The 12266-nt window shown below is 47.4% G+C and overlaps 1 protein-coding gene across 1 annotated transcript in view; it reads right to left on the bottom strand.

Moving 5' to 3' along the window:
• The window catches only part of cavin1b (caveolae associated protein 1b), an 18539-nt gene extending 7191 nt beyond the window's left edge, over window positions 1-11348 (bottom strand). Inside the window, exons 1-2 of the mRNA XM_056577064.1 lie at window positions 11008-11348; window positions 10345-10911 (exon numbers count right to left, since the gene is read on the bottom strand). Of these exons, the coding sequence (XP_056433039.1) occupies window positions 10345-10887 (543 nt within the window). The 5' untranslated portion in view covers window positions 10888-10911; window positions 11008-11348. The remainder of the gene's footprint in view (window positions 1-10344; window positions 10912-11007) is intronic.
• Window positions 11349-12266: the final 918 nt, after the last annotated feature.

The following is a 12266-nucleotide window of genomic DNA, read 5'->3' on the forward strand; positions in this document are numbered from 1 at the left end:
ACATGCGTGTGTGTGTGTGTGTGTGTGTGTGTGTGTGTGTGTGTGTGTGTGTGTGTGTGTGTGTGTGTGTGTGTGTGTGTGTGTGTGTGTGTGTGTGTGTGTGTCTGTCTGTGTGTGTGGGCACGGCATGAGCCACGCTGTGGAATCTTTCCAACCTCAGCCCACAGACCAACCACTCATCAACCATTTATACATGTGTCTGTACTTGCTTTACCCGGAGAGAGAGAGAGAGAGAGAGAGAGAGAGAGAGAGAGAGAGAGAGAGAGAGAGAGAGAGAGAGAGAGAGAGAGAGAAGATCAAAGGTGATAGAGAAAGGGTGACGGGGAGATAGAGAGAGCGTCAACAGAGAGAGGTGAAATAATGAGGAGTGAGGAGGAGGAAGGGAGGAGAAAGGAGGAAGGCGAAAGGAGGGAGGAGGGAGGGAAGGTTCAAGAGGAACCCTTAACACACCCATCTCTGTTTGTGTTTTCCTGGTTCAGCCCAAAAACAAGACCTCCCTCTAACTTCCACAGTGGAAAAACTTAGCTATGTGCATGCCGGTGTGTGTGTGTGTGTGTGTGTGTATGTGTGTGTGTGTGCGTGTGCGTGTGCGTGTGTGTGTGTGTGTGTGTGTGTGTGTGTGTGTGTGTGTGTGTGTGTGTGTGTGTGTGTGTGTGTGTGTGTGTGTGTGTGTGTGTGTGTGTGTGTTAAGAGGCGGGGGAAAGGGCCTGCATGAACACTATAGCTTATTTAAATATACACTCAAACATAAACATATACAGCACGCACGCACACGCATACACACACACACACACACACACACACACACACACACACACACACACACACACACACACACACACACACACACACACACACACACACACACACACACACACACACACGTAATAGTGGGATTTTCCAACCAATCCCGGAAGTCCACAGGGAATCCTCATGATCAGTAGTGATGTTGCAGCAAGCTGGTTCCTGGGTTTGTGCTCTGGTGTGAGATATCACATTTAGACTGTACCTCCAGTCATATCTATACTGTATCTATCATATCTATACTGTACCTCATATTATATCAACACTTTATGCATTATATCTATACTGTACCTCCTATCATATCTATACTGTATCATAATCATACTGTATATTTCATATCTATATAGAATGTATCATATCTATAGTTTACCTCCTGAGAAGCACAATAGCAGCTCCTCCTTGATAAAATATGCCTCCTAAGGATGATTTAAACATTCAAAGATAAGACTAATGTGTATGTGAGGGATGAATTGAGGGAAACACCCATTGGCAAAACAAAGAGGAAACAATATAGGCTGATTTAAGAAACCAAACTATCTAGGTAGGATTAACTAGGTAGGTTTAAGAAAGGATACTATGGCCTAATCCCATAACTACCCCTTACCCCTTCCCCTTACCCCTCCCCCTTGTTTTGAAGGGGTAAGGGTAAGGGGTAAGGGGAAGGGGTAAGGGGTAAGGGGAAGGGGTAAGGGGTAGAAATGGAATTGGGCCTATAAACTGTCAACGTTGAATGTGTGTGGTTGATGTCTGGCTTAAGCAGCCTCACCTGGCCCGAGTCAGACTGATTGCTCTCTGGGGCAGGGTGAGGCTGCACACCTGTTGTACGTTGAGTAATCAATGCGCACAGGTTAAACCACCCATCACCACGTGCACTCAGGGAGGTCTCCTTCATGTCAGCACGTTACACATCCTCCTCCGTCTCGCTTTACCCAACCTCTGCGATAAACAAAATCGGCTTTGACATCACCGCCCCGTGCCCTGGCTTCGGGAGAGCCCAGCGAAAGCCAACTAGGTGGAGTGTAGCAATGAACCGCGTTACAGCAGGTTTAAGGAAGGAAGCTATGTGGTTAGGTCGAACAAAGGCAGCGTTGACAATGAATCATTAGTATAATAGCATTCCTCGAACTGCGTCTCCCTTGGTTTACAGATAAGGAGGAACGTTGGCGGTGGGTCTGAGGGGGAGCCTCGCCTGGGAGTCTACAGTGCAACACAAGTTAACTTTGAAGAGATCTTTGCTTGTTAGTGAGCTCAGTTTCACTGTTCAAAGTGCCTCCCCTTTAATCATGGTCAGACGGGCCAAGAAAAGATGAAAACCGAGAGAAGAGAGAGAGAAAGAGAGAAAGAGAAAGATGCAATGAAAGAAAGAGACAGACTTTATACAAAGCAGCTTTTGATCACTTCTCTTTATTTATTTTATTTCTGCTTTACAGAGTAAAAATTGGCCCCTCTCCGACCATGGATGGATAGACACACACACACACACACACACACACACACACACACACACACACACACACACACACTCACTCAAGTCATATCTTGAAAACATTTTAATAATCAGATAAGGCAGTATTTTTAAAAATAGTTTTTTGCCACAAACACACGCATACACACACGCACACTCGAGTACCCTGAAACAATGATCAATTCCTTGTGTGATGGTTTCTTCATGGAAACTAGGACTGTTCCAATGCAAACCCATAAAGATTATGTACCTTCACCCACACACATACTGACACAGTGGGAATTCCACCTCAAAGGGCTTATTTCTTCAAACAGCTGTTATTATTACCCAACATTTTTTTCTTTCCCCCTCTCCATCTTGTGCAAAGTTCATCCCAGGTCTTCTGAAAAGGATTCGATTTGTTATGGGACAAAGTAGCCAGTTGCTGGCAGCTGTGGCTCTGCCCCAGTGCCTTCTGTCTGCCTTCATGCCTCCAGGGTTCTGTCTACCTCAGTGCCTCCATAGTTCTGTCTTTGTTCACCGGTGCCTCCATAGTTCTGTCTATGTTCCTCAGTACCTCCATAGTTCTGTCCATGTGGTGCCTCCATAGTTCAACTTCTGTCTATGTTCCTCAGTGTCTCCATAGTTCTGTCTATGTTCCCCAGTGCATACATAGTTCTGTCTATGTGGTGCATCCATAGTTCAACTTCTGTCTATGTGGTGCCTCCATACTTCTGACTATGTGGTGCCTCCATAGTTCTGTCCATGTGGTGCCTCCATAGTTCTCACTATGTTCCTCGGTGCCTCCATAGCTCTCTGTCTGTGTACAGTTCAGCGCGCACGGCTTGGCCAGCCACTGGGTTGGCCAGCCGTGGGAGGCGACAGCGGCAGTTGCCGTGGCAACCCCTTGTTGCTCTTTCCAATAACAATGAAAGAGGTCGGTGTTTATGGAGAGATTTATGGGACAGCAAGGAAAGTATCTTCTTCCTTTTAGCCGCCCCTGGCGAAGGAACCCACCCTGCTCTTACTCCTCGCCACCCTGTCATGTGGACAGCCTGTTTTGAAATCATATATTGATCAACTATTATTATATTCCAATTTGCCTAATACAGTATCACTTCTTGAGGCGACTTCTCTGATCTCTGTTTCAGCCATGTCGCAGTTTCGACTTGACTAATTTGTAATTTTTTAAGTATTAGTATGTTTAGAATCCCCCTGTAAGAATGTCGGTTGGCACAGAAGAATTGCCACTAATAAGCTGCAGTAACTCATGTCCAATGAATACATGATGATATATACTCATATTTATCGACAAATTATGTTCGGTTAGTACTGACGTCAAATATTGTACGTTTTACAGGAGCTCGGATGTCAACGATGGACTTTGATTTTAAGGGTTATTATGGCTATTTTTTAAGGGTTATTAGAAAAACCTCTGACGTGAGCTTGGATAAAGGCTTCTCTATGCTCGGTTGATAAAACGTTTGCCACATCCCTGCAGGAATCGAATTTGGAATCATATGATTGGGGAGATCATCTGATGGATGAAAAGTAATTCCTTTATTGTAGAGAGCCCTTGCACATGAGTCATCAGCAAACTCTGACTCATGCGGAAACAACTTTGGGGTTAGAAGAAAAAAGGCTCTACCATTTTGGGATATTTAGTGTAGAGTGAGTCACATGATCGCAGGTTTACCCTGCATGGTCTTACAGTTTGAAGCTATCGTTCCAATTTAGTTCAGATGAGAAGTCAAAACGATGTTACTGTTAAATGGCCAAAATAGCTAAAGTTCAAGTGCAACTGATAAATAGACAAAATAACCAGTCAGATCGAAGGGAACCTGTTAAATAGACAAAACAGCCAGTGAGTGAAAGTGTTAAAGGGACAAAACAGCCAATAAGTGAAAGTGTTAAATGGACAAAAGCACCAGTAAGCAAAAGTGTTAAATGGACATAACAGCCAGTAAACTAAAGTGTTAAACGGACAAACGAGCCAGTAAGTGAAACTGTTAAATGGACAAAAAAGCACCAGTAAGTGAAAGTGTTAAGCAATGTCAAGCAGTAGTGGAACCTTGGTTGGAGTGGAGGCTTTGAGGCCACAGGAGGAAACTAAAACTGGCCCAGAACGCTCTCTCATAAAGGCTCTTTCCTTCTCACAATCAAACAAGTATGTGATAGTTGCTACTTTTAGATGATCCCCCGGACCCCCAGCCCCCCAGAACCTCCAGCCCACGGCCTTCCCCCCCGCCTCATGGCCTCCTTTGTTTCATCACTCATTACCCGGCTTGTCGGCCAATCCCCTCGTTTTCCCCTCCTTCGAACTTCCTCTCCCTTCTCACTTCTCTCCGATTTTTCCTTCTCTTTTCCCCTTTCCATTACCCTGTGAGCCACACACACTGTCTGCCTTTCCTCTGTCCCTTCCTGTTCACTTAGTCAACAACAAGGCCTTAAACAAACCAATGATGTATTCGCTGAGGCCGTGAACACACACTACTCATGCAAAAGTCGTCGTGGCTCCAGCTCAGTGCGAGAAGAGGGAATTCTTCTTAACAGTCGTACACAGAGGAGCTTGTAAACGGCGCGGGGAGAACAGGAACGACCTCGCTCACATTTCCATATAAGGTCCTCTGTACTCTGAGAAGGAGGAATATCGCTGTGGCTGATTTACATGTTAAATGTTATGTGGTTCCCATGCACGGGGAGGGCGAAATGTCTTCTCAATCATTTAAACGTCATGATTTAAAGCGCTTTTATTGTTCTTGGGGCCTTTTGTGAAGACAGAATTACGTTCCTGTGTCTGATGAGAACTTGTATGAATATCTAAAACAACACAGACAGCCGGCTTGTTTCTCAGAGTTCACTGTGTCTTTGTGTGGGCAACAGGTGCTGTTAGGGTTGGAGAGGAAGAGTCATCATGGAGGAACAGCAGCATATCCGGATGAATGACTCCTTCACACAATCACTGCTCATGTTCCCAAGGCTGGGATGAAACCGGTTGAGGTAATAGATACTGACAACCATTAAAGATAAACTTCCATCTTAGCCGCACACAAGACATCACGTCATTCCAAAATGATTCCTTGGCTGAGCAATGGACCTGTGCTAAATATGTATTGTATCATCTAAACTGATCCCATGGTAATCAAATACGATGAGTGGAACACACCCCTTTCATCGTTTTTTGAGCTGCTACAGTAAATGTCGCCCTAAGCCAACAGCAATCGCCTTACATGTTTTGCATTTGTTTGAATTGTTAAGCTCCTATTTCAACATTTCTTACCGTTGCTCGTTCAACCTTGGCGTGTTTCGCCGGAGAACGCTAGCTCTGCGTGTACCAACAGTGCCCCTCTATCTAACTCTTTTCTCGTCTCAGTAAATAATGAGCGAACAGACAAACAAGATAAGGCTAACTGGGACCATCCCAAGTACCTGCTGAAGGTTGAATGTGTCTACCAGATGGCAGTTATGGATCCTCATTACTGTAACAAACTTCTGAACATTGTTGACGGACCAATCGGCTTGGGAATAGGAGGAATTCATGCTAACATAAATGCAAAAAATAATAGAAAAGTCAAGTCCGATAAAATCATAGGAGAAAAATGTTGGCAAGAAGTGAAAGTTGATAGATAGGAGTGAGGTATTTATAGCACAAAGGACACATAATGAGTTGCATACCATTGCGAGTTAATGTGAACAGATTATATACAATCGAGAATTGATCATAGAGGAGTGTTATGGCAGGGTGAGTTTTAGAAGACTGGAGCAGAGAGGAGGAATGAGGAGAGGAGAGGAGGGAAGAGGAGAGGAGATAAGAGTAGGGGAGAGGAACGTAGAGGCGGAGGAGTAGAGGGGAGAAGAGGAGATAAGAGGAGGGGAGAGGAGAGGAGGAGAGAGGAAAGGAGAAGTTAAGAGCAAAGGAGGGGAAGGAGAGAATAGGAGGAGTAAGGAGAAGATAGGACAGTAGAAGAGAGGCGAGGAGAAGAGGAGAGCGTAGGGGTCAGCACAGAGTGAGGTAAATGCCTATGCTGTGAATCAGCTGTCCAAATATGGACCATGTTCTTTGCTGCTGGACACACCCATTAATTCCACCATTCACGAGACGATGGAGGAGACGTCTCTCCAAATCACCCAACCTCTCTCTCCCACACTTCTGCTCTCTTGCCCTCGCTCCCTCCCTCCCTCACACCTCTCCCATCCCTCACTCGCACACACACCCTTAACTCCTACTATCTCCCTGTTATCCTTTGGCAGCCCCTTTAACAAGCTTCTCTTCTGTCTTGTGATCTCTCGCAAACACACCCACACGTGCACACGCACTCATGCACGTACACACACACACTCACTCACTCACTCACTCACACTCACACACACGCACACACATATACACAAACGGTCATGGAGCTGTCACATTCCGGTATGGATCTACACGGAGATCCTTGGCTTCCCTTCGGCTCTAGTTGGCCACCAGGCACGGCTAACATATGGAGACTCATCTGTATAACGAAACTTCCAGACCCCAGACTAAATCTAGGGATTAGCTCCTAGAAATGCCCTGGATCACAATCACAGACACTCCACAGAGGAGACAGCAGACTTGTCATAGGCTTGTTATCCTAGATAAAGTTGAATAGGATGGATGAGGTAGGATGCATCGGATACATATTTATCTCAGTGTAGCATGGCTGTTAGCACGCCTAGCTGCAGCCACTGCTTCCCCAGGCTACAAGGCTGATGCAGCTAGGGTGTTTGGACCAGTCGTGTAGAGGGAGAGGATGGTCTTTGGACCAGGCTTGCAGAGGGAGAGGATGGTCTCTGGACCAGGCTTGTAGAGGGAGAGGATGGTCTTTGGACCAGGCTTGCAGAGGGAGAGGATGGTCTCTGGACCAGGCTTGCAGAGGGAGAGGATGGTCTCTGGACCAGGCTTGCAGAGGGAGAGGATGGTCTTTGGACCAGGCTTGCAGAGGGAGAGGATGGTCTCTGGACCAGGCTTGCAGAGGGAGAGGATGGTCTCTGGACCAGGCTTGCGGAGGGAGAGGATGGTCTCTGGACCAGGCTTGCGGAGGGAGAGGATGGTCTCTGGACCAGGCTTGCAGAGGGAGAGGATGGTCTTTGGACCAGGCTTGTAGAGGGAGAGGATGGTCTTTGGACCAGGCTTGCAGAGGGAGAGGATGGTCTTTGGACCAGGCTTGCGGAGAGAGAGCCCCCCCCCCCCCCCCCTGGTAGCAGGAGCAATAAAGAGAAGACAAAGTGCTTGTGCTGCACACCAAAGCTACCAAGCGCTCCTGTGCTAGCAAACTACCCCTTCTGGGCAGTAAATACACTTGAGATACCAGCGTGTGTTTTGAGCTATCAGCTGGAGGGGCCTTGGTGGGGCCTTTCATTTTCTACTACTTTAAGAGCTCAGAGCTTCAGGAATTTCTGAATCACACCTCACACCTCAAAACCTCCAACTACAGAAACCAAGACGCTGCATTGGGAAAGGTCTGAGTAACACAAGGGGAATTGAGATGAGAACAACATGTTGTGCTATGTTATGTTACCATGGTGACCTCTGTTCTTGGTTACTATGGCATTTATTCGATGCACTCTTCTCTTCAATTTTATTTATTTGTTTATTTATTGGATATAAATAGATGCTTATTTATTTCTGACTGATCCATCTGTTTTCATTCTAGCTGAATCTATCAGGCTCCGGTAAGATTTACGAGTATACTAATATTTACTGCAGTACTCTGAGGCAGCGCTTGTGGAAAAGCGTTAAATGCCTGAGTTTAAGTCTTCGGTGGCCTTGAAATGCCACTTAGATTAAAAGTGCTTCTCACAAGTTGACACCAAGTAAACAGTTCCTGGTATGTTGGTGATGCCCGTTTTTCTACCGTGCGTTGTGTGTCGCTCTGCAAGCGGTGTTAATCTGACCTCTCTGCGCCTGTGTCACAAACAGGCAGTTAGGTGTTCAACAAAAAAGCACAACCTACAAGGAAATCAAGCACATGATCCGTACATTTTCTCTTAAGGAATTCTCCATCCAAGGTTACGGTCTGGATAATGTATGCGATGTGGGTCTATAGAAGAGCAAACCGTGCATACTAATGAGCCTGCGGAGTATGTATGTGGCAACGAGCAGTCCCGAGTGAAAACAGCGCAGGACTTCACGGCTTTGTGTCACAGAGGCTTTGGCCGTCTCGTGTTGGTTTTCACAGGAGCCTGGCCTTGAGGAGCCACAGCGAAGAGCACGGAAGTATCAAAGGAACGGCGTCTGATTGGTTGAGTGGAAGGTGGCCATGAGCCAACCGACAACTCTCTAGGACAATGATGGTGGTTCACCCAAAACTTGTTGACTAAAAACCTAAAATTGTTTTGCTCTCTCGATCGTATTTCAAAACGACATTGGGTGGAAACGTGCAGAGCTCAGCTCCTAGATGTTATCAGTTTTTAATTAAAATGGCGATTTATGGCCTTTCAGCGTTGAGAAATCCCCCAATCATCGAATTCCATTGAGTGGAGTCGGAGACGAGTCTTCCATCGTCTCTCGTTCTGCTCTGAACATCATCTGCCCTCTATTATCTGTTGCTGTGCCAACACAAGACATCCAGGTGTGGGTTGTGTGAGTGTGTGTGTGTGTGTTTGTGTGTGTGTATGTGTGTGTGTGTGTGCGTGCGTGTGTGTGCGTGTGCGTGTGTGTGTGTGTGTGTGTGAGTGAGTGATTGTGCACGCACTCACACAAATGTGCCTCTGTGTGTCTGGGTTAGATTAGAATTATACACAACAATTTCTATTGAAAAATCAAGTTACGTAAAATCCTGCTGTCTTTGATATCAGTCCAACTCTCACCAGAGTGAGTCAGAGAGAGAGAGAGAGAGAGAGAGAGAGAGAGAGAGAGAGAGAGAGAGAGAGAGAGAGAGAGAGAGAGAGAGAGAGAGAGAGAGACAGAAATGGCAGGAGAAAGGTCTGTGCGAGCCATGGTGTCTGACTCAGGGCTGGAAACTCTGAACGTTCTCTCAGGCCACTGTGTGTGCAGAGAGAGCCTGTTAGCTATTACTTACACACCACACTGCAGACACACAGGCTAAAAAAAGACCCAGAATTTAGGACTCCCCTTAATCTCCCTCGCTCTCATACGCGCACGCGCACACACACACATGGAACCACACACACGCACAGACCCACACACACACACACACACGGACACACACACACACGGACACACACACACACACACACACACACACACACACACACACACACACACACACACACACACACACACACACACACACACACACACACACACACACACACACACACACACACACATACATAGAGGAAAATGTAAATGTCTGATTCAAGTCCTCTTTTAACCAACTGTTTGCAGTGCAGGCCCTTGAGTAGTTTCCATCTCCGTTTAAAAATGTTCCACCGGGTTCTTCAAGCGATGGTGGACCATGAGTTACGGTTAGTGTCTCAAACTATAAGGAGATGAAGAGGATGTGGCAAATAACGTCAAGAGGAAGCATCTTGTGCTTTGATTTGACTGCCAGTTGAAAGGATCAGCACAACCTTTATGTGTGGGATGTAATTGATAACGCATTTGGAAGAGGGAAGAGAGCGGGGTTCTGAGCCAGTGAGGTGTCTGGGCATTCTTGGCCCAGACCGGGACGAAGCCCTCTTCCTGGCCCTGTGGCCCCAGCCTCTTGGCCACTGCCTCGCCCCTCTTTCAGCTCACTGAGACCACCTTTCCATCGTGACACATCCCAGACCGCTCCTCAAGTGGTCAGGGAGCAACGCCCACTCAATCAAGTTCACAAACCCCTGGAATCTCTCATTTCCCCTCAGTCCCTCCCAATGAAAACCACACTTTTTATTTTTTTGGATCGTGCCACACCCATTCCAAACTCTTTATCAGGTTTGCTGGCACTTATCACAAACATGCATTCACATGCAGCTCGAACAAATATGCACTCAATTTCACACGCAAACACACACGCAATCACAGTTATCTTTGTTATGCTGTTACTCATGTCGAGTCGATGAGTTGTGGCTCAGCTGTTACGCACTCCCACACAGACACACACACACAGGGTGACACGCCCTCTCACCTGGTACACCATGACTTTGAAGTTGCGTCTCTTGAGCAGCTCGGCCTCGTTGGTCTCCAGCTTGCGGATCTGCCCCCCTTGCTTCTCCAGGTTGGCGCGCACCGTCTTCACGTTGACGCTGACCTTCTGCACCTTCTCCATCATCTTGTTCACGCTGTTGGACGTGTTGCCGTGGCTCTTGGCCAGCTTTGCCAGCTCCCCCTGGATGCCGTTGACGGAGCGCTCCATGTCCTGTTGCCGGGCCTCCAGGCCGGTCTGGGTCTTCTGGATCTGGTCCACGGCGCCGATGATCTTGTCCAGCAGGGACAGCACCATCACGCCGTTCACCGGCATGTCCAGCTTCAGCGCGTCATCACCGGACGACGCCGCCACCGCCTCTGCCACGAACTCCTCCTCGGCGGACTCCTTCTCGGCAACCCCGGCGGCCTCTTCTTCCTCGTCCTCCGATGCCTGGAGGTTGATCTCGTCGTCAGAGATCTCGGTGAGAGTCTGGGGCTCCGACTGGCCCAGGCTGGAGAGCCCCATCGATTCCACGGCTGCCATCTTGGGGAACTTTTTAGAACGTAACTGTGGTGGAAAAAAAAGGAAAAGTTTTTCTTTAGAGAATATAGATATATATATTTTTTTTTTTTTTTTGGTTTCTTGTAAAGAAAAATGTCTCACCTTCTTCTTTCTGTTAAGCCTCCTGCTGTCTTCTCCTACTTCTTCTTCTTCTACTTCTTCTTCTCCTTCTTTTTCCTCTTCTTCTCCGGTGCTTTCTATCCCTCTCTTCCACTTGTTTCTCACTTGTCTCCTTCAGTCACTCATGTGCTCTCTGAGTTACCTCACTGCTTCTTCACAGTCTGCCCTCCCTCTCTCTCTCTCTCTCTCTCTCTCTCTCTGTCTCTCTCTCTGTCTCTCTCCAGTGGCCAGTGAGTAGGGAGGCGGAGCGCGGCTGGATGTTACCACATGGGTGCTGGGATGTGAATGCCACAACAGACAGAGCAGCCCCAGGAGTCTAGCAGCAGCCGCTGGCTGTTTCTCTCACAGAACTTTTTCCCCCTCCCTTTGAGACACACCCACTTGACTCTCTCCCACCACCTCTCCTCATTTGGCCACACCCACATCTGAATGAGGCCCCTCCCATGAGGGAATGGGGAAATCCACCCCCCCCCGCCACCAACACCACCACCCCCAACCACCTCTTGGTCTGCCCCGCGGCTCATCAGGATGGTTGGAATAGCTAAGAGAGAGAGAGAGAGACAGAGAGAGAGAGAGAGAGAGAGACCGAGAGAGAGAGAGAGAGAGAGAGAGAGAGAGAGAGAGAGAGAGAGAGAGAGAGAGAGAGAGAGAGAGAGAGAGAGAGAGAGAGCGGTAGAGAGCTCCTCTGTATACAAGCACAGGCACAGCGAAGGAGGCAGAAATGTCAAGGCAGGATCTATTCGTTTTTTCCACTGCGCTCATTTTAACCCCTTACTGCGCACAGGGATAAGGAGCACTGAGAGAGGGTTAACGCACAAACACACACACACACACACACGCACGCGCACACACACACACACACACACACACACACACACACACGCACACACACGCACGCGCACACACACACACACACACACACACACACACACACACACACACACACACACACACACACACACACACACACACACACACCAATCACAATAACGTGCTTATTTGTAAAACTACATTAGACTAGGTCGGATTAGATTAGAATAGACTATAGTAGACTAGACTAGACTAGACTACACAAGATTAGACTACACTAGACTAGACTACACAAGACTAGACTAGTCTAGACAACACAAGACTAGACTACACTAGACTACACTAGACTAGCCTCGATGTATTCATTTGATTCGACTAGATTCAATAAGGCTAGATTAGCCTAGATAAAACTAGACTACACTGGGCTACTA

This window comes from Gadus chalcogrammus, chromosome 18 (assembly GCF_026213295.1).
Source record: "Gadus chalcogrammus isolate NIFS_2021 chromosome 18, NIFS_Gcha_1.0, whole genome shotgun sequence".
NCBI lineage: Eukaryota > Metazoa > Chordata > Actinopteri > Gadiformes > Gadidae > Gadus > Gadus chalcogrammus.